Raw genomic sequence first — 23771 nt, 5'->3', positions numbered from 1 at the left:
GAACAGGTTTGCATTTTTGGGAGGGTTGTGCAAAATGTTGCCAAAAGATTGGCATCCATTATCTCTAAGGACCACTTAAACACCAAAGGGTAGGATTTTTTAAAACAGCATTTATTTATGACTGCTTTGTATGACTATGACTATCTGTGGCTGTATCCACACAATGAGCCACCATGTCCCCTGCATTTTGCCCTGTTATGCCGTTTTCATTGGAAACAGGTAGGTCTCCAGACTTTCATTGCCAAGTTATAAGGGGAAAGGAGCAGGCTGCCCATTTCTACTTATAACTTTACAATGAACAGGGTTAGAGGTGTACCTTTTTTAAAAAAAGACAGTTGGGATGCTAGAGATCTTAGCATTAAATCATTAGAATTAATGATTATGATAGCAGTTACTGTTTTTTTTTTTAATGGTGACCACAGCTACATGAAAATCTAGTTATACTGTGGTGTGCCAATAGGAAGGAATACAGAGAAGCAACTTGTCAAAAATCCTATCAGGCTGGTGAACATCTCAGAATCAGCTTCCTATTTGCTAGTAGTGAAACATTGGGTATTCAGGCATCTCTCTAGAATAATTCTGCATAGGAGTGCACTGTAAACGAGCCGTCTGGAGGATGTGCTAGCACTATTGGCTTAGCTGCAAAGTAAAGGCCAAAAAACCCTCAGTCTATTTCAAGGATGCTAAATTTCTATTATTAGGAAACAGCTGCCTTTGGATCAAATACTGCTTTGATTTAAAAAGGACCTTAGTTCCAATGTTTCTTACTTATTATTAGGAGGATCGTGAACATCTTCCTGAGCCCTCCATGGCCTGGCCTGTGTGGCCTGCTCCTGGGGTAAGGAACACTGTCCTCTTGCCTTGCTCATTTCTAAAATAGCGCTCAGCATTTGTCTCTCTCTTTTTTTTTTTTTTAAAACATAACTACAAGACACTACACCAGACTATCACAAGGAAAGGGGAGAGGGAAGGGACAAAGGGGGGTGGAAAAAGAAAAGGGGGGGGGAATGAACTACAAACACTAAACACTACACTTCAATGTTTCCCTTCATACTGTCATAATACAAAAATAGCTCCATAGAGTAATGATGGAGTGGTTAATCATACAGAGAATAAACATTTCAAATTCTGATTAAACTTTCCTCCCCCTTCTAGGTCCCGGACGCAATTCTCTCTGTGCAACTGCTGTTGCGATGCTCTCCTCCTCCTCCCCCCCCTCCGGCTCCTCCTTTTCTTCGTTCTTGGTGCAGCAGAGTTCTGGGTTTTTATTCTCAAAATCCTTTAGTTGATCTTCTGATAATATCTTATAGGCCTGATCTTTATATCTGAACCATATTCCTTCCGGGAATAACCATTTGTACTTTATTCCATGGTCCCTCAGAAGAGCTGCAAACTTTTTATATTTAAAACGCCGTTTCCGGACTAGAAATGGAACGTCCTTCAAAATCTTGACTTTCAAACCCATAAAGTCCAAATCCGCATTGTATGAGTTATATAGGATGGTGTCCCGAATCTTTTTAGATGAAAAGTCAATAATGATCTCACGAGGCAACTGTCGCTTTGTTGCATATTTTGAAGAAGCCCGACGGACCTCCAAAATGGCGCTTTTAACCTCTTCTTTAGTCGTCCTCGCGGGTGTCGCCAGTAGTTCCGAGACCAAATCCCACAGATCCTCATTTTCCTCCTCCTTCACGTTTTGGAGACGCAAAATTGTCTGCGTTCGTTCCACCTGTAGCCCGATCAGCTGGTTCTCCACCAACTTCAGCTCCTTTTTTGTAGCCTTCACAAGTGACGCACTTTCCAGAGCAGACTTTTCTGCCCCCCCCCGCTGCTGCCTTAATGGTTTTCACCTCGCTTTCAATTAAGCCCACCCTTTGATCAGTTTCGTTCAGCTTGTCAACAAAGGGTTTTATGGCTTCCACCACCGCCCTGCGCACCAACTCTTCGAGCGACTCCCCCTTCAAAGTAGCCGAGATTGACTTACCGAGAGCGGGACTTTGCTTCTTTGCTGCCATTTTGGGGGGGGGGCGCCAACAAAATTCTGGAACTCAACGAAGGGGAAGAGCGAGTCTTCTTCAGATCATCCTCTCCTTCACAAACGCTTGTAAAACAGAAGGGATTCGCTTGTTTACAGGCTTCCGCCTGTTTCTTTTACTTGCCGTTTCTCGTTGCCCGGCGGCACTCGAGGCGCCGCGCACATCTGCCGGCCTCCATAGGGACAAACGGGCAATTCCCCCCCCGCATTGATTTCGGGGAGTTCTTCCCGCCGCGTCCCGGACCCTGGCTCCCTCCCTGGGAGTCCTGGGGGCTAATCCTTGCGGATCAGCCGCCCGGTCAGGGTGCCCGGTCGTTTCCTCCCGGACCAGCCGAGAGGAGCGTCCGGCATGGCTGAGAAAACGAAACCGAATCCAGCATTTGTCTCTTGATTGACAGTGGAAGTTAGGGCTAAAAGGTGAACATTCTGCTATTAATCATACGTTGGTAATGTACAAAGTGCTCCATAGCCTTTTGTTCTTGGTTTGCCCCACCAGAGTTGATGCTGTTCTCATTTTGCAGATGGAGGGGGTGGGGGTGGGAACTGAAGCTCAGTGACAGTGTCTTACATATCCACAGCAGCAGTAAAACTTGAATCAAGGGCTTCTAACTTTGCATTCTGGACTGCATACTCTAATAAAACAGTTGTTTGCTGTGACTGTTGCTGTTTGCGCATTGTGAAGTTCTGTATATGAATGAACACATGACACATGCGTAGATTGCAATTAGTGATGGAGGCACAGTCTGAAATGAAGGACATTGTATGTTGAATGTATTTGGTGTAATCCTCTTCTGGATATTTTCGGAATCATAGCCAGAGCCCGCTAACTTCTCTATCAGCCCTAAATGGATTCCCGTTTGGCTATTTTGCCTGCCTCCGGAGTCTTCCTTGCTGCCCTTTTACCATTCCTAAAGTTTCTAAAGTTGAAAAGCGATGATAAGGCAGGGTTCCAAGCAAACAACTTTGGGAAAGAAAGAGGGTCAGCAAGGAGGATTTGAAAGGAGGCAAGAGGGCCAAAGGAGATAATTGGAGCCTTTCCCATCTCCTTTTAGGAATAATGTAAAAGTAGTCGTTATAATGATTAAAAAGGGAAAGGAGCCCACGGGAATATTCTTAGCCACAGAACAAGGGGGAGGGGGTCTAGACCCAGTTGTTCTCATGATAACATCATCACTATTACAGTAGGATTGATCCAGAACTAGACCAGTTTTAAATAGGGTGACTAGAAGGTGTCTTTCAAATGAATATGATTTAAATGGCTCCATTCCAAATTGGATAAGGATGGGCCCACCCATCGCTAATTACAACATGTGGCAATCCTATTGGTATGTTAATAACTGCCAATAGCAGCTTTACGTTGTGTTTTCTGTAATTTCTACTACATGTGCATAGAGCAATTTACATATGTAGACGGAGGATGATCATGCCTATCCTTATGCCTGTAATATGTGTATTACTCTAAAGCTATTTTTTTTAAAGAATCCCTCCCATCTGAACTGCTTTCTGTGTAGGAGTTTGACAACAAACAAAGAAGCCCCTAACTAAACTTGTGAATTCAAGGCATCTGTTTGCTTGATGCAGAATCTTCAACATGAGATTGAAAACATGTCTTCTTCTTTTTTTGCCCAGACATTTTTTGGTTTATTTATCTGTGTGAAATATACCTGCCTTTATCCAAGGCATCCTGGAACCCACGGTGGATAGTAATAATGTAAAAACAATATACAGCAATTTGAACAGTGGGACAGCTATTAATCCATTCAGTTCATTCCTGTAAATGTCGTTTCCCTTACTAGCACTTCTTCCATCACCTAAGATGTAGACAGTACCTTGATTCCCATTAAAAATTGCATTACCCTTTATTGTTGGGTCACTGTTGGAAGTCATACACTTGCAAGATTGAAACAGCACATTAAAAACAAAACTAAAAATAACTTATGTCCAAACAGCAGGGTATTCCCCCTTTGCTCAGGCTGCCCCCAAAGCCTTCCAGAACAGCTCTGTTTTGGGCTCACCAGAAATCCAGGAGGGTAGGAGCCCCCGACCTCTTCCAGGAGGCAAGGAGCAGCCTCTGAAAAAGCCTAAGCTTTTCTGTTTCTAAGGCAATTTTCCAAATTACTAAAATTAATCTACCCTTCTCTCTGAAGCTGTTTATATTTGATATCTGGAATGATATCCAAATTCCCCCAAAGACAAGAAACCTTATTTCCAAATTATTAGCAGCTGGTCGTTTGATGATTGCGGCCTTTTGGTCAAATCCAGCTGGATTTTCCTTGGATAGATGACATGAGAAACTTTGGGAGATTTGTGTTTTGGAGAAAATTGTGCACAATCCCTTTTTCTGTAGCTCATATCATAGTGCACAATGGAGCTGTTATGAAGAAATCTGGAATCCTGTCTTTAATTATTTGGGACTCAGAGGGAGCCTAGCACAGAGAAAAGACTTTGGTTTTCTCTTTGACTGTTCTTATGTCTGAAGCTAGTATATTCTTTTACACTCTCCGAGGGTCTAATTGTGTTTATTGTGTGTGTTTTTTACATGAATACAATGGCAGAACTTGTCTTATATAGAGATGGGCATGAACCGAAATGCAAACCAGCTCGTGACGAACTGGGCCGCTTCATGGTTTGCCAACCGGCGGATCATCAGAGCCCATTTCTGATGAACTGCCATGAACTTTAGGCTGGTTTGTTTGTTTTGTTTTTTTGGTTCGTCACTGCAGACAGCCTGGCGCCAATCAATCAGTTTCCTAGGTAACAGACGATGGAATTCCTGCAGACCTTCTGCTGACCCGGATGTGACCTTTTCACAAACCAAACGAACCAGTTCACGAACTGAGGCAGGTTCATGAAAGTTTGTGGTTCGTTTTTTCCCCGGTTCATGCCCATCTCTCGTCTTACACTACGGGAGTACTGATAATACATCTTGCAGGGGAAAACAGAGCTGCCACAGCAACGTTCAGGGAAGGTTATGTAGTAGTTGGCTTGTTTTTCCTCATTCCTCCTGTAACACCCTTTTTGCTGCCCCTGATTTGATTCCCCAGCTGTGTACCATCTTATTATTTTATAATGATTGGATATATTTTGAAGCGTACTTTGTTTTAATATTGTTGTATTGCTAGTTTAAGATATTTTATTTCTAATGCTATCATTGCGCTGATTTTAAGATATTTTGTTCCATTATTAGTTAGTTTATATTCTAGGATACGTTAGTATTTGTGATTTTTGAATCTTGTCAATGTGTTCTACTTTTATCTTGTTTTATCTTGTTTTTGTATTTTTATTGGTTTTACTGTAAACTGTCTTAAAAGCTAATCTTTCTGGAAGTATAAATACTAATATATTTATTGGTATAGATTCCTGGTATAGATACAAATATTGTTGTTGCTGCTGCTTTTGGACAACGCAGGAAATGTGTGTGGCAAATTATGTCTTAGTGTTTACACTGGTAGGCTTCCATCCTGTCTTTTTCCTCCAATCTTTTATTTATTTAGTAGGATATCCAAGTTGGTCTCTCAACCACTTTAAAACCTTTTAAAAAACAAGCTGCCTTACTCTTAACTAGTTTATCACCCTCAGTATCTTAAAAGAATTAGTACTGCATAAAAAGCTGCACAAATTAAAGCTGCACAAAATTCCTTTCATATAAATAGGTATTATGATTTGTTGACTTCAATAAATGATTTGGCACATGTCCTACAAGACTGAGATCTATATATTTTAACTACTTCTTGCTTCACTTGATTTGACATTCTTAATTAGAGTGATTCCGGACATGTTGGATAATGCACTTCCAATCCTCTTTATAGATCATTTGGAACAGATTTTTTGTGTGCGGAACAAAAACTCCACCTCAAATGATTGATAAAGTGCATTGAAAGTGCATTATCCAACGTGTGCGGAATCAGCCTTAATCTCATGGTGTATTGTAGCATCTTGTATTGTGACTAAGTGATGTAATTAACTTTTGTCAACCTATACTGAAAGAAATGTTATGAAAATTTAAAATAAAGAGCTAAAAGCAATTATTACAACAAATGAGACATTAAAAGGTTAACAGATATGTATTGCATACTGAAAAGAAACTGGATATAATCTTAATTACGTGCCATGGAAAGCTAAGAACTTAAGGAGTAAAAATAATAACCTTGTGCTTATAAACTGCTTTCAGGACAGATTAGTGTCATACTCAGAGCAGTTAACAAGTCAGTGTCATTCTTATCCCCACAACAGACACCCTATGAGGTAGGTGGGGCTGAGAGAGCTCTGAGAGAGCTATGGCTGACCCAAGGTCATCCAGCTGCCTTCAAGTGGAGGAGTGGGGAATCAAACCCACTTCAAATTAGAGTCCTGACATTCTGGCTTCAATTAATTGGAAAATACTTTCTAGGAAAAATTCTCACTGCTCATCCATGTTTGACTTCTTGGTTTCTGAAATCTTTGAGCTTACCAATTAGCTGGCTATGCACTATTGATTTGGTTGCAAAGTAAGACTGTATTACTTATTCTTGCTTTAATGCTTTATGTTTTACATACATTTATAGAAAGCTGCCCTGATTTGATTAAGAAAGGATTGGGTTGCCAACTCTGGGTCAGGAAATTTATGGAGGTTTGGGGACTGAACCTGCAGAGGGTGGAGTTGGGGGGTGGGGCTCAGCAGGGGTGTAATGTCATAAATTCCACACTCAATAGCTACAGTATTCTCCATGGGAACCAATCTCTGTCATATGGAGATCATCTGGAATTCTGGGAGAACCCCAGGACCAACCAGGAGGTTGGCATCCCTAATACATATAAATATATTGTCATTTAGAAAAATATTTTGTCTCTTTGCTTGTATCAAGGCATACTGGGCTGTCAGTGCTGAAACATTTTCAGCCAAAGATAATTTTTATTAACATCTGATTTTAAAAACTACTTTTTAATCCAGAAGTTAAGGAGATAGCAGTGCAGTCCTAAATAGAGTTATACCCTAAGTCCACTGAAGTCATTGGTTCTAGAAGGGTGTAACTCGGTTAGAATTCCACTATAAATGAACCTTTTAAATGTTGGTTAACTGAAGAATGTGTAAATGATTTTTCAGTTCATTAGAAGAAAATGTCACTTGCCTTTTCCCTCATGTTTACTATAAACATATATCACAAATATCCTATCAGCTGTTACTTTACTCTCTTCCTAAATATGTATGACCCTGTAAATAGTATTAGGTACAATGATTATTTGTAATAATTAATAGCATAATTAAATGCAATGGCAAGTCTGAACACATACCTTATGAAACTTTTCTGACCTGTCTTGATTCAAGGCTATTTTGAGCTCCGGCTTAAAGCAAGATGATGAACACTAGCACACAATGTAGTCCTAACCTGTTTAATCCAGTTAAGAATGTTTTCATCTTATCTAGGTTAGTTCTTTCTAAAGCACAATGTTTTGCTGGATCATGCTAAAAAAAGTATGCCTGTTTTAATAACTATTTTTACTCACATACAATGAAAGAAAAATCCGTTCCTTGGCCTTCCCCCCCTTGTGCTTCTGATCAATTTAAATATCAATTCCTGCTAACTATTCTACTTGCTTGACTACTCCGTATGCTCATTTATGGCTAGAGCTGCACTTTGTTAGATATTGTGTTGGATGTTCATCTCTGGGATTGTTCTGTCTGGACAAGAAAACTCAGGAGATGAATGGTTACAGTAGTGCAATTTCTAACAATACGTAGATCCTACTTACCTACTTACCACCAGAAATGTGCTGCAATATATGTTTATTAGGATTGTTCTGAAGGCATTATAGTTCTTACCAATTCATCTTGTTTAAGCAGAAGCTTATTTTAAGACTGATAGTGCCATAAGAAACTTTAAGTCTTGTATAAGTGTAAGCCATATATGGTGTTAACCCTAATGTCTGTCTTCATCCATATGAATTTATCATACACTGAAGTCCTTTTCTGTATGCCCCTAACATACAGCAGGGACCTCAAGAGAAAGGGCCTTACAATGTCAAGAGAAGGTTCCCCCTGAATTTCCCCCTCCTGTATTGCAGACTTTCAGGTCCTCCCACCTCTTCATACTATTCCTGGGAGGGGGCTGCCCCCCCCCCAGTAGTAGCCTTTAGGGAAGGCATTCGGGGCTGCAGTGAGAGGGGGTTTGAGAAAATAACACTCTGTTCACAGAAATCCCTTCCACCAGTGGGAATTTCTGGTGGATCCAAGCCAGAGTTTTCCATACTGGCTTTTGGGGGCTGAGTTGTAGTTTGTCTTATTATGTCTGCCTTAATTATTCTGCTTTTTATGGTAGTAGTCTTTTTTTTATATTGCTTATTTTATGTAGGTGGCCTCTCAGGTTCCTTCCAAGCCTGTGATTCTGGGTGACAGGAGGAAACTGGTCAGCAGAATGGTGTCTGGGAGGGGGTATGATCATCGTTTCTGATGTGATAATGCAATTTCTGATAGAACCTGGAAGTGCCATCATTACTTTGGAAGATGATCTAGCATTTGCCCCAAACTCTGTGATTAAACCACATATATTGGGTGTCACCAATATGTGGATGACACCCAGCTTTATCTGTTGATGGATGGGCGGCCTGGATCGGCCCCTGATGTCCTGGAGCATGCTTTTGAAGCTGTGGCTGGTTGGTTGAGGCAAAGTTGGCTGAAACTGAATCCCACGAAGACAGAGATCCTGTACCTGAGTCGTGGGGGGGTGGCTGCAGGACCCCGGCTTCCTACACTTGATGGGGCAGTGCTTACGCTGGCCCCGAGAGTTAGGAGCCTGGGGGTGATTCTGGATTCCTCCTTGAAGATGGAGGACCAGACCACTGCACTTGCCAGGTCTTCCTTTTATTATCTTCGGCAGGCCAGACAACTTGCCCCCTATTTATTGCCCCGCGACTTGGCTTCAGTGGTCCAAGCAATGGTCACCTCTAGGCTGGACTACTGTAATGCGCTCTACGCTGGGCTTCCCATGGGCCTGATCCGGCGGTTACAGCTGGTACAGAATGCAGCGGCGCGGGTCATTTCTGGAGCACCGGTGTGGGAGCATATCACGCCGGTGCTACGCCAGCTGCATTGGTTGCCGGTGGAGTACCAAATCAGGTTCAAGGTTTTGGTGTTAACCTACAAAGCCCTATGCAGACTGGGACCAACGTATCTACGGGACTGTCTCTCACCATATGAGCCCCGGAGGACTCTTCGGTCAGGCAGGAAGCACCTTTTAAGGGTCCCTGGCCCTAGGGAAGCCCGCCTGGCGTCGACCAGGGCCAGGGCCTTTTCGGTCTTGGCCCCAGCCTGGTGGAATGCTCTGTCTTGTGAGACCAGGGCCTGGCAGGATTTGTTAGCATTTCGCCGGGCCTGTAAGACGGAGCTATTCCACCAGGCATATGGCTGATGCCGGGCGGTGCTCCCCCTCCTCTGTGGAGGGGAGGATCAAACCATATGCCCTCCTATGCGGATGCAGATGTTATTATTATTGTCCACACTTGATACTGTACATAGTTGCTCTGGAAAAACCACTGTATGGAACATCAAATCTCAATTATGTGCTGCTTTTATCTATTTGTATGTAAATATATGACATTTATATGCATAGCTGTAATTTTAATTAACATTTGTATTTTTGTTATCCGCCCTGAGCTCACGAAAGCGGGGAGGGCGGAATATAAATGTAATAAATTAAATTAAAAATTAAATTAAATCATGCCAGGGATACAGATTTCCCCCTCATATGTAAGTTCCCACCTCCCCTATCTCCCATTGGTTACCCTAACCTCTGGTATCTGTGAGATTATTAGTAATTCTGTTTTCCCAGGTGTTGCCCACATTTCCCATGTGTCTGCTGGCTGTGGTTTTTGGACCTATCTGTATTGTAGATAAAAGAGTAATCTTGTGAGGAACACATTTACACAAAGGTGAAACTATTTTGTGCGTGAGATGTTGTCTTGGCATCTCTACATTTCCGTATAGTGAAAAGGTGCCCACTATGAACACACAGAGGCCCTATGATGACGAGCTAAAGAAAGATTCAGAAGTTTTACTGAAGAAGGTGGGATGTGAAGAGAAGCTTGAATTAGGAGGGGGAACTGGTTGGGTCCTGGTAATGTGGAAAAAGCCATCTCATGTGAAGCTCACTCACTACAGGTGTACATTTTGCAGGAGGATCAATGAAAATGATGAAGGGGTTGGAGTGCCTTCCTTATGAAGAAAGGCTATTTGAAGGTCCCCCTCTTTTAAATTATTTTTAACCATTTGAGTGTCCCCCCCCCCAGTTTATAAAATTGTGTTAGGTGTGTTGACAGAGAGAAAACTGTTTTTCCCTCTCCCATAATACTAGAACTCAGGGACATCCAATTAAGCTGATGGGCGGTAGACTCAGGACAGACAAAAGGAATTGCTTCTTTATTCAACACATAGTTGATGTGAGGAACTTACTGTCACAGGTTGTAGAAATAGCTAGTAGTTTAAAAGGGGCCTTGCCAAATTTATGGAAGTTAAAAGGTCCACGAATGTTTTAGCTGTGGTACCTAAATAGCCATGTTTGGAGGCAGTGTAGCCCTGAATGGCCGTTGCTAGGAGGGGTGTCAGAAGGGGAATACTTTGTTCTCTGTGTCCTGTTTATATGCATTCCAGGAGCATCTGGTTAGCTATTGTGGTTGCTGGCCTAGATGGAAAATTGGTTTGATCCAGTGGGTCTCCTTTTGAGGTGAGGAGGAATAGTTTGGCAAAGAATTTCATCTGTGGTTCTTGTAAGACTCATCCATCCTCGTCTTTCTTGCATCAGGCTCTTTAAGATTCATCATGTGTATTAGTTCATTTGTCAAAATATTTCTTTCTTACTTTCTTGCCAGAGCTATATAATTCCCATTATTCTTGTAGTGCCAAATGAGATTTACAATCAACCAATGAGACCTGGCTTCAAGTTCTGACTTTTATAGAGTCTAGACTGGTTTCCATAAGAAACTTTGGGCTACTTTTCCCAACGGATGACTGTTTAGCACTTGCTCTATCATTATTACACAAACCAACGCAAGAAGGCCGTTTCCTCACATCCTTAAAATAGTGGCCCACTCCCAGAACGCTAGTGGCTTCTTTGCGCGAAATGCGCTGAAAAAACGACCTGCATCCATTTTTTTTTTAAAAATCATGCGAAGAAGCCGCCCGGGTTCCAGGAGTGTGCCGTTATTTTAAGGACATGAAGAAACAGTGAAAGTCTTATTTTGTACTGCTGTGTTATTGGAACTTAGCCCACCCCCACCCCCTGCTGTATTGTCTTTTGTTTGTTATTGCAGTCATCATAAAACAGTGTAATTGTTTTGTTTTCATTTCTTGCGCACACTGCTTTGTGATTGAAAGTTGAAATATGGAATGTAAGTTTCACAGCTCTCTAAATAATGCTTCCTTGAGATGTGCTGCTTTGTGCATGAAAATTTCAAAACTTTTCATGTATGTAACGTCAGTAATAATTACAACAGACTTGTAAAGTAGACCTGAATGATTTGCCCCTTAATATGGAGGAAGGGATGTAAAAACAGTGGTTTCCCTAAGGCCACTGTGTTGCAAAGAAATAACCCAGGGCGAAATGTAGTATTGTGGTCATTCCCCCCAAATGCTGTCAATAGATAACACAGTGTGCTTAAGAACGTGAAATATCAACATAATAAATATCTATGTAGCTTAGTATGTGGCATTAAATGATGATAAATTCATCAGTGACCATGAAAGCTGATTTACTAGACTGGCACAGAGGCTTCCAATTAGACTCTGTTTGCCAATGTCCTGTAGGTCAAAGGTGAATGATTGGCTAGACACAGTCTTCTTTGTTGATTGATCGATTCATTGATTTGCTCAGCCTTGCGGGGCCCTTGGGCAATTTGCCACCCATCCCCCAAACTGCAGCCACTGAGTGAATGGCTAGTGGCTACATTCAAACATAATAACAAACCATAGTTCGTCATTATGAAAACAAACCTTGGCAGTCTTCACCTCTTCTTACTCAGCAATTGAAGACTTCTGCATTCCAGATAAATCATACTTGGTCATTTCATCTGAACCTGACACAATGACAAACTCTGGTTTATTCTGGTGTCTGGAAGTCAGGATTCCAAACCATGGCTGAATCCTGATTTGTAGGCAAGAAAAACAAGCCATAGTTTGTGGCTTCTTCTGAACAGTTTGTGGCTGAGCTTGTAGCTGAATTGTGGGCTACCAGCTCACACTCAAAGTCATTCCGACTCCAGATGTGCTGATGGCTTGTTGTCCCCACCACCCGCCAATATTTTAAAAGCAAGAAACTCTTGTTCCTAATAATATACATTACTACTGCTGCCTTCATGCATGGGTGTTCTCAGAATGAGCAGAGAAAGGAACAAAATTGGCTAATTAAATTACAGCATAGGAGAAATGATACGGATTGTAGATGGAAAAATACATGAATCAGGGCTCCAAAAAAGTCCAAGAGAATTACAGTAATTAACTTTTTGATGCAAGGTGGAATATCTGAGAGATTATTGGAGGGGGGAATCAACAGCAAGCAAGGAGATTAAGAGTAGCCCCCCACCTTCAATTCTAACATTTACTTGGAAATCCTTTTAACTTCCTTGGTACCTGGATAGACATATTGGGGCATTCTTTGGGTCCAAAAGTGAAATCACAATGTTAGCACAACACTTTGGATGGGCTCCAGGTAGCTTCCCAGGAAAGAAATCAAAGTGTTGGTTTTGCCCTACAGGATACCTGGGGAAAATGGACTTCTCTTGTATGTACATTTGTGTGCCTTGAAATCTGTCAATACGATTCTCTTGTTAGAATGTTTCTAACCACAAGGGCCTTCGTAGCAGTGGCCCCTTGCTATAGAATTACCTGAGAAAATCCCACATTCCTCTTTGTGCTCTCTCTGCAAGTGCAATGATGGGAATTGGCACCTGTGCAGAGCCACATTCAGAACCTTCTAGAGCTAAGCAAAAGAAATCTGGAGGCCAGCCCCACCCAACTGAGAGAGGCGGCATTACCATGTATGCCTTGAGGGGCAGAGCCACTCCTTTCTACTTAGTTCTTTTTCCACCCACACTATTAGGAACCTTCTCCTTGAGCTAGGCTTTCTCATTCTGTATTTCCTTCTTTTTCTTCTTCTCCAGTTTTCCTCATTTTCCTCTCTTCTTGAGGATCCGTATTTGTTTCCTATGGAGGACCTTGTGTCTGTGGTGCAGTGACTTTTTTTCAGAGAAGGCCACCGTCTTTAGTGTTTACTAAATTTCAGGCAGAAAGGCTGAGATCTAGCTTCTTCAGAAGCGTCTGTTTCCTACTGAATTCACAGACAGAAATAACTGTGCTTTGATATAATTGGCTTTAATTAACTTTTGTTTAGTGCTTGTTGATGTGTATAATATGTGTGCAATTTTATTATGCCTACTTGTAATGGCTCTAAGAGCTTCTGCTGGAAAAGAACAGTATAAATTTTAAAATAAATATTTATTTATTATTAACTGTATATCTGATTTGTTTTCTATCATGGAACAATGCGTTGTACATGGGATTCCTAGGAGTTCCCCCACCTAATTTCAACTTCTTCCATCACCTAAGATGTAGACAGTACCTTGATTCCCATTAAAAATTGCATTACCCTTTATTGTTGGGTCACTGTTGGAAGTCGTACACTTGCAAGATTTTTTACTTTAACCCAGATTTGCTTAGCTTTAGCAATATTGCTATCTGACTTCAAGGAATTTCCTGAGACCCCAGACAGATAAATAAAATTACCCCACCCAGGCTGAAATTTCCAAACATAGTATATTCTGTTGTTGCCAGTGATATATGCTAAACTTGATTTTCTTCTTCTTCTTCTAGGATTCATTTCTTTCTCATTGTTGTTTTCATGCTGTTAACAAGATATACTTATCATACCCTGCCAGTCTGGACTGATGAATCTAAGGGATAGAACAGGTAATGTATAATCTGATTATTTAGTTTCATCCACTTGGGTAGCCTCCCTGCTCCTCTGTTCTTCCCTTCTTTTGGATAAGGCACCATTAGAGATGTTGCTTGCCCTTCTCTGTACTTCTTCCTACCAGTTTTCTGGTCAGGAAAAGAATTGGGAGCATATTTAGATATGACTCTCTTTTAGAAGCGAAGGAGTCCAGTACCACTTCTGAAATAACTTATTCCAGTTCCATGCAGATTTTAAACTCTGTTTTCAGAACTAGTATCTTCTGATTTTTGTTTCCCCCAAGTGCCTGGGGCATCAGTGCAACTCAGATTGTGGTGCAGGGGAGACAAGGAGCCTCCAGCTCCCCCCCCCCCCAAATACTGAAATGACCTTGGATGGGTATAATATGCCTCATTGAGGGGCTGCAGCCCCCCATTGGGGCAAATAGCACCAAATGGCTATTTTGAGTTGGGAAAATGGCATGAGGGAAGACTGAAGGTACTTGACCCTCAGCACCATGGTCCTGAGCTGTATTAGGATCTGTGTGCTTGGGAAACAGGTTCCCTCACAGTGGTCATTGGACTGTCTAAGAGTTTCTCTACGCAAGGCATCTTACATGGGTATGCTCAAGTGTCAGGAGAATCAATGTTAGATGGGAAGTGTAGTTTAGAAAGAAAGAACCAGTGGAGATTGCTTCTCAGCGGGCTTGTTAATTTCATCTTCATCTCCCTGAAGGCTCAGTCAATTTCACCTCACCTTCCTGGAGGTGAAAATGAAATTAACAAACCCTCTGAAGAGCAACCTACACTTGAGTGTGCCCATACAAGATGTCTTGTGTAGAGAGTCTCTAAGTTAAAGTTAAGTTGGGGGATCCCAGACACAGCACATCAAAAATTGTAGCATGTAGTTTGGCCCTAAAGTTCCTCCAGGGATTGGAAGCTGCATCAAACCAGGGTTTCACTCTGAGGTTTGGAGGCAGCTTATTGAAATCATAGTTTGCCCTCGTGGTTTTACAGTTCCATTTGGATGTCATGGCAAACTCTGATTTGGACAAGGAAGGGGGGGAGTCAGAGTATACAAGGGGAGGAGGGAACATGCCAGGCTGCAGCCCATTCCCCTGTGCCCAACCCATATCGAGAAGATACGGGTTTTTAAATATTCATGTGTACATGGACCTTTAGACATTGGTGTAACACTTTCAGCATGGGCTTGTTCTTCCCTGTTGCCTTGGTAGCATTCCATTTTGTACAACTTACGTGGCTATTAAATGATCAGAAGCTGTGGTTGCCGTGCAGTAAAAAATATTTGGTTGCACCCACCTAAGAATGCTCCTGGGGCATCGGGTGTGGTTCTATGGACTCATCAGTGAAAGTGCGCTTTAGCTTCTGGGGCTCTGGTTGGCTTGTTACAGTCAATGTTAGACTAATTTCGTGATTAGCTCTGGTGGAATTGTGTCTTTGGGGAGGAGTCCTCTGGGTGGCATAGTCATTGGTGAAATAAAAAGGGTGTGGAGCAGGATTGTAGTTTGGTTGTTTGCCCAAGCTCGTTTGGAAGATTTGGAATGTGATTTCTCATCATCGATCTGGACTGAAGAATCTTAAGTTCCAAAATGCCAATTAAAAAAATCCACCCCACCCCCACCCCAGCTCCACTAAATGTGTTTTCAGTCATCTCATTCAATTCAAGTTAAGAACATCTCTGTTTCATTCTTTGAGGTTTTTGGAACACAAAACAGCAATGGTCAAAATTTCCCCATAGATCTTAAGGACAAGACTCTCCTGACTCAGTATTATCTTTCCATATAATGATGCAGCATGTCTACAAGTCAATCAGTCTGCCCACCTTCTCATTTTAAGGTTTGCAGACCCAGCATCAAGGGGAGAGGAGGGGGGAGGGCAAGGCAACAGAAGACACAGGCAACGCTGGGTTTAAAAAGGCCACAGCTTTATTGGTTACAGCTTAGGAAACCTTGTCGTGCATAGAGCGTGGATCCAAACATCGACCAGTTGATGACTCCCTTACCCCTTCATTCCGCCTACTGAAGGGGGGCACCGTGGGATGACAGGGTGTGGGATTACACCTGGTCGTATGCCTCTGCATGGATCTCCTGCCTCCTGGGAGTGAGCATGTGCAACAGCCCCTGCCTGGGCTTGTCCTTGCACTGCCTCACCCTCAAGATCCTTTAAGAGGATCCCCAAATGTTAGAAGAGTTTTGTCACTCAGAGCCAAGCTACAAGTGACGAATTACACTTGCCTGGCAAGTGAACAGACTCAAGTGGAGTGGAGACTCAAGTGGAGAGCAAGTGAATGGGAACTGAAAAGGGAGGAATACACGTGAGTCTGTTTACTTGCCAGACAAGTATAATTCGTCACTTGTAGCTTGGCTCTCAGTGGCTGGCTTGGTCATCCACCCAAGGCCGGTGCATGGCACTGGCCTTAAAGAGCAACAGTTCCAGTAAACCAAAAAATAATATATTTAGTATTTTTATTCAATATTATATTAATATTTTTATCCATCCTGAACAGAGCTAAGCAAATTACAGTTTAGGACCTCAGATTATGAGAGGTCTCTAAATAAAATAAGTAAATAAACTGTGCTAAATTACCATTTTTAGTAATGCTGTGGGGCCTTGAGAAAGCTTTGGGTCTCATGATCTTAGACTGGTCTTACTCCTCTTGGGGTAGGATGGGCTTGACATTTAAATAAATTAACGAATAAGCAAGCAACAAATGCAATGATTAGTTGATAAACTGTTTGCTTTGTAGCACTGAGCGAGGTTTTGCATGCCTTGACAGAAATAACTGGTGTTTACTTGTGTTCCAGAATTCTGTATTGTGTAAACGAGCTGATGGACGAAGATGAGAAGGACAGGGCAAAGAGGTACATTTTGAAGCACCCCCTACATTCAATGGAGCAAGTAGCCAGTCTTTCCACATGTAAAAACTTTAACAACTGTTAGTGAGCCACTTCAGAGCAAGTTGTATAGCATGGAAGAATGCTTTCTTTTTCATCATGCATGACCAGGGTAACTGGGGATGAAACTATGGACTTATTGTTGACCAATCACTTAGTCAATTGATGTTAACCAAAATGTTGCGATCTTTGGATACTTGGGATGAATGACGGTGTGTGTGCATTTACTCTGCATCCTTCTCTAGAACTGGGTATTGCAAGGCCGTGCTCTCAAGAGGGTGGGTTGTTTTTTTTTTGTGAGACAGACTAGCTCAAAAGATTTTTTGTCTAAGAATGCAAGAACTTAGACACATGAAGCTTCCTTATAGTGAACCAGACTGTTGGTCAGTGTTGGGTCTACTCTGGTCAGTGTTGTCTACTCTGAATGGCAGCAGCTGTCCAGAACCTCAGACTGAGGTCTTTCACATCACCTACTACCTAGTTCTTTAAACTGGAGATTCCGAGTACCTGGTCCTTTGAACTGGGACTCCCTGCATGCAAAGCAGATGCTCTACCTCTGAGCCACAGCCCTTCTCTAGAAACCCGAGACTTAGAAACAGGAGTCAAGACACTGCTCCAAAGATCCACTCCTGCACCACCCCCACCCATCTCTATTGTAGCTGATCACAGTTGTTTCCAAGGAACAGCTCTCCTCCAGGAAGCCCATGAGCAGGTCTTGACGGCAAGAGCCCTGCCTGTTATTTGTCATATTCAATATACTGCTTGTGGTCATGGAGATTTTATTTAGTATCGTGTCTACATGATTGTAAAGCAGTCTGATGATGTTTATATGCACCCAGTCTCTTTGGAGGTGTGGATTCGAGTCCCACTTCTATCATGAAATAGTTACAGTTAGGAAAGGGGGGAAGTGACTTTCCTTGCTGGGAACAACCTTAGACCAAGGGTCCCCTGGAAAACACCTGGGTAGTTGCCTGCCACCACTCAGATATCACCTGATAACAGCTAGACTGATCCGCTGGGAAGCAGCTCTTCCAACTCAGTCCTATCAAAATAACCAAGTAACAGGGTGAAAACTCTGAAAACTATCTTATAACAAACTGGATAGTGTCCAAGCAGTCTGGCACGTAGGGAAGAGAATTAAAGAAATATCCCATAGAAATGGATTGCACCAAGGAAGCCAAAAATGCCTTTATAGAAAGAAGGTTTATTATAGAAAAAAGGGGAAATGGGGAGTGGATTCAAAATGGGTAGGAAGGAGGACAAAACACAAAATCAAGGGGAAAGCACACTTATCACACAGCACACAGTCTGTCAAATAAAACAACAATGTTGAGCTAACTCAGCTAAGCACACTTTACTTAAGTTGTAGAAGGCTCCTTAGAGCATTTGCAGAGTTCCTTATATTACCAAGATAGTGGAGGAGTCCTTAACCCCTGGCCCACTGGTCTTGGGGTCTCCAGATGTTCCAAAGCGGGGGCAAAGAAAAGTCCAGAGCTCCCAAATATTTATGGGTAATGGAGTCTGACCTAAGCCAGCCTCCTTGATGAGATTGGCTAGCAAATCTAACCAAAGCTCCATCTCTGATGTCAGAGACTATTTCCATCAATCAGAAAATTGTTAGAGGATGGTCCTGCCATTTTTGTGGTTCTGCACTAACATGACAAAAAGGGGATCTGGTCCAAACCAGTTGCCCTTTGTCAAAAACAGATTAAGTTGGCCAGGTAGCCCTAATGTGGGATGGAGTATAAAGCATCATTCTCATGTAAATTCCAGGGGTCCCAGAACCCAGATGCTCTTGGTGGCACTCCTGAGCCATATTGAATCTTGGGGTTCTGTCACAGCACCCTTTGTTTTTAAAGTACCTTTGTGTTTCAATTGACTAGGGCATCACGCAACAAGTCAGAGAAGAAAAGAAGAGACCAGTTCAATGTCCTCATTAAGGAGTTATGCACCATGCTACAAGGCCACGGCCATCCTCTCAAGATGGACAAATCCACCATACTGCAGAGGACCATTGACTTCCTACAGAAACAGAAAGGTACTTGAACTGCATTACGCCACTTGTTCTGGGTGTGCATCTTTTCACAGAGACGCTGTGGTTAGATCACATTTCAAAATGCAACATGGGGTGCTGGTGGAGGCTGTCTGCATCTTAAAAAATGGAGACGGGGTGGGGTGGGGAGAATGCACATCCTTGCAACAAAAAAATCATTTTTTAATTTCAGTCAGTCAGTCAAGCAAGCCTTTATTGGCATATATAAAATATAAAATTTTAAATACAGAGACTCCATACAAAATGAGATTAAAATACAGACAGGAGCAGGGCAACGGTGCAGCAAAACCAGTACAGAATATTACTTGTCAGGGCGTATAGCCATGGCACTGTAGAGAAACTTTTTAATTTCAGAAAATCCCTTCAAATGGCAAGATTATAGTGCAGGGTAAAGAATAAGTATTACTTTTTAAATAAACGCATTAAGAGTTACAAAAGTGCTCATAGGGTCATGTGATTTCACGTTTATCCCTTATAGAATTGTTTAAAGTTTCCTTTTAATAGCAGTTGAAAAGTTTGGAAGGAGAGAAAGACTGTCTTAGTAGTAGTGTTATATGTTACAATCTAACTTGGACTGGGAACCTTGAACGTCGGTAGGATACACATTAATGTGGTGCACACTACAGTGCTTTGCATATTACAGTGCAGATTCAAAATGCATATTCCTCATCCACATGTAAATTGAAGAATGTTAGCACTGCATTTGCATGTGGCTAGAATTGGTTCATAGCCATGGGCTTTACCTGCACCCTCTTGCTTCCTGTTGATAATTACCTCCCAAAGATTATCCCTAGCCACCGCTTAGGCACAGGTTCTTAATTATCTGTAGAAAAAACACTGCAATTCTGGAACAGCATTCAAAGATGAGGTATAAGGTGGGTTTGTCTTTTGTTATTGATATATCGAGGATCTTTGTATTAAACAAAGTCAGAGTACTTCATGTTCCCCACTTCTCTTTGGGATAAGAAGTTCCAGGAGCCAATGCTACCGCAGTTGGTTCCCTTTGAAGGAGAGAGCAATGGAGCTTTATGACATTTTTGTTGTAGCTTTGTTTACAAATGTACAAGTAGCGTAGGGGCAGACACAAAGAAGCCTTCCAACACTTCCACAGATCTATTATATTAAACTCCAGAGAAAGGGAGAGAGATCCTGCAACCCTGGAGTCAACTCACAGCTATCTCTGTCTGGCTGAATTCAGATGTCATGATAAGCCACAGTTTATAGGCTTGATTAAACTCTGGCTTAGTGTGATGGTTGAATGCAGGTTGCCCAACAAATTGTGATTTGTAAACTGGGATTCTAAACCACTGATTGTCCTTATATGGTGTTAACTATAGTTTTCTAAACCACTGATTGTCCTTATATGGTGTTAACTATAGTTTGTACGAACTCTGTTTTTTATGACATCTAAATTCAGAAATCTCACTTTGTTCAGTAGGACTGACTCTGGTAACTTCTTACATACAGAGAGGGAAGCACAGGCCAACAGCACGTCTTGGTGCCCCAGCTGCGGCCTGCTATTTGAATGTGCTTTCAAAGGACTCCACCTCTCTCCTTCCTTCCATGTTCCCCCTCTAGTGATGACTAGCCAAGTGGAATATGCTTCGTAATCTTCAGCAAGGGGAAATTTAAAAGGCAGCGAAATGGCAGGTGCAAAAGGCAATCTGTTTTGTTTCAGAGTACAGTTTAGGGAGATGCATTGAAGTGGCTGGACAGAATGGGGAAGGAGAAGGGTGGCTGAAGATTAGTAAGAGAGAGAAAGGCAGCATGAGGGCTGTGAAAGATTCAGAAGATTAGGGACACAACTAGACAGGAAAGAAAGATGGAGGGTCCTAGCCAAGAGCAGGGGGAAGAGGCTTTGCTTGCCCCAGGCTTCTCCCCCTTTCCCCACTGCTAACTAATAGTAACCAGGCTGCATACATAGTGATGTTTTTTCAGCAACCTGGTAACACAGTGGCACTTGGTAGCTTCTGGGGATGTTGCTTTGAAGCCAGAAAAGAGGAACATGGAAGATGTAACTGGAATATACGAGCGAACTGTGGTCAGCTATATACAGCTACGTACAACACCTGTGGAAACATCTGTCTGCAAAACACAAACCAGCTTTCTCTCTGGGTCACTCTATACACTACTTCTTTTCTGAGTTCTCCACAGAGCCAACCCACGCTCTACACAGTCACACAGCAGCTCTGGGGAGTTATTTCTTTTAAAAAGAGTGCAAATGGGCTCGGAGAGCTACTGCTGGGGGAGGGAGAGCTCCTGCCTTTCTTCCAAGCTTTTTTCCCCTGTGCAAAAACAGTGCCTCTTTCTGCTATTGCACATGCACACAATACCTCCACGTGGAGCGACAGAAATTAGGAAATGTCTCCCCTTTGTACTGTTTTTGCATAGGGAAAAAAGCTCCTCCAGGCTCTCCTGGATAATTAACAGAGCTATCAGGGGACAATCTTGTAACATTTAGGGCCTATTGAGGAACGTTAACATTCTTGGTTCATAGGGCCTGACTCCCAGCAGCTCTTTAGGCCAAGTCAGTTTCCATCCATCAAACACACAACAATATTATCTGACTTGATTTATGTTGTTCCTTACAGAAATCACAGCACAGACAGAGGCCTGTGAGATTAGACAAGACTGGAAGCCTTCGTTTCTTAGCAATGAGGAGTTCACCCAGTTGATGTTAGAGGTAAGATGGAATGCAAGTCATACAGTCTGGGAGGAGGTGGGGTGGGGATTACCACTAAAGGTGTTCAGTGCCTTTTTTGCCACCTGTTCACTGGACCCACTGCTTTCTGAAAGCTGTTAGAAAGCCCCATGTTGTTCAACATAGAATGTCATCTGCCAACAGCTTTATACCTGTGACAGCCAAACCTCAATTGAATTGTTCAGTCATTTTGATGAAAATGGACAAGAATTCATATCAGAGACTTAGATGGCTCAAACTTTGGGTGGATGGAGGATAAAATTTGAAAAGCCATTCCATTTCTTCAGAGCCTCACTGTCTCCTGTTGTTATGGCAATTTATAAATGCCAACACTGCATCTTTTCTGCTGTCATATGTGTGATCACAAATTCTCAGCATCTAGGCATGTGTTGTTTGGAAAAAGGGAGTCCAGATTACAAGTGTCTAGACATTCATTTTAAAAATCCAATCCATTGCACAGGGATAGGTCTTCCTTTGCAAGCATCCTAACCAGGAAAATAAATCCTGGTTACTTGTTATCCAGAGCGTCTGTGTTTCAGTTCAACTCCTTTGTCTTTTTTTAAAGCAGCAGCCGAAGTTGCATTGCATGTTAAAGCAAGATTTTCCATCGTTTGCATACAATTCTCTGTTTGTGTGTTCACACACACACACCTCAGTGTTAATGGGCATGCACTGGCCTACAGATGGAGTTTCTCGATTATTCATTTCTGATGGAGATGTGGTGATTTGCTTCCTTTGGAAAAGTCTGTTTATTCATCCATCTGCAACTGCCTTTTGCTGAACAAGTTGACCTGTTGCAGTTTAATTAATACAGATTCCTATTTGAGAACAGACAAGCTCTTGACAGACCACATGGGCAGGGGACACTTTCATGCTCAATAAATAACCATAGAACTCACCTGCTGCCTGGAGAGCATGCTGGCCCTTGGTTTTACTGTTCCTTTAATGATCTCCTTTCCAGATGAAAGGCAAAATATGCAAGTGAGTAGGAAACAAATGGGGACTGGGAAGGAATGCTAGATGCCACCCCCACACTACTCATTTTGGCTTCCTGCTGAATGCATCACCGTGGAGAAAAGTATAGTAAACATAGGGGGGGAACCCCAGGTCAGACCATTGCTCTGTCTAGGGAAAAGGAGGGAAAAACATTCGCTTAGAATGATTTCTACTATCCTGGTCTTTTCTGCTGTGCTGCTTCAAATGCCATTGCTTGGAACTTCAAAAGACTTCTTTACTATTAGTCTTATAGGCAGGATAAGGGCGGGAACAGACTTTGTAAGCAGCAGCAAATGAACTGATGCTTTTCATCAAAAAACTCTTATGTTTTGCAATAAGCTATTAATGTACAGTTAGTTTCCAGTCTGAACTCAGTATTTCTGTTTTTGACTTTGATTCTGGATGACATCTAGAACAGAAGAACGCCTGCTGCTGGAAGCTTACATTGCAGTCCTATGCAGAATTACTCTAGTCTAAGCCCATGGAAATCAGTGAGCATAATTTGGAGAAACTCTCCATAGGTTTGCTCTGTCAGTTATCTTAAAGCAACCTGGATTTTTAATGTGTCCTCCCACTAGATTATGTCTCAATTAGGCCACGTAAATATTATATTACTTAAATCATAAAGTTCTATACAATTTACGTTTAACTGAGCCTTGACCTGGGTGGCCCAGGCTAGCCCAATCTCATCAGATCTTGGAAGCTAAGCAGTGTTGGATCTGGTTATAACTTGGATGGAAGACCACCAAGGAAGTCCAGGGTTGCTGCACAGAGGCAAGCAGACCACCTCTGTTTGTCTTTTTTCTTGAAAACCCTATGGAGTTGTCAGCAGTTGGTTGTGATTTGACAGCACTTTACACACACATGTTTATCTGAACATCTCCTCCTTTCCTGGTACAGCTCTTTTGGACATAACCTTAAGCCTGATCTCTGAACATCTCCATATCCAAATTATTAATTAAAAAAAAAAAATCCAAGCACGTTGTGATAAATTGAAAAACATCCGCCAACCAAATATGCTTGAAGTAATTTTAAAACTGCAATCATACACACAGGAGTAAGCCCTAGTGAACTTGGTGGGACTTATGTTTAAGTAACTGTGTACATGATTGTGCTACATAGCTGTAATCCTAAAAATATGAATGTTTCACTTTGGT

At 42.1% G+C, this 23771-nt stretch overlaps 1 protein-coding gene across 1 annotated transcript in view; it reads left to right on the top strand.

The window, feature by feature from the left end:
* Positions 1-13946: 13946 nt before the first annotated feature.
* PASD1 (PAS domain containing repressor 1) overlaps positions 13947-23771 on the top strand; it is a 59420-nt gene continuing 49595 nt past the window's right edge. The window contains exons 1-4 of the mRNA XM_054996226.1: positions 13947-13967; positions 16775-16831; positions 18748-18902; positions 21509-21600. Of these exons, the coding sequence (XP_054852201.1) occupies positions 16800-16831; positions 18748-18902; positions 21509-21600 (279 nt within the window). The 5' untranslated portion in view covers positions 13947-13967; positions 16775-16799. The remainder of the gene's footprint in view (positions 13968-16774; positions 16832-18747; positions 18903-21508; positions 21601-23771) is intronic.

This window comes from Eublepharis macularius, chromosome 13, assembly GCF_028583425.1.
Source record: "Eublepharis macularius isolate TG4126 chromosome 13, MPM_Emac_v1.0, whole genome shotgun sequence".
NCBI lineage: Eukaryota > Metazoa > Chordata > Lepidosauria > Squamata > Eublepharidae > Eublepharis > Eublepharis macularius.
This window is presented reverse-complemented; position numbering and strand designations above follow the sequence as displayed.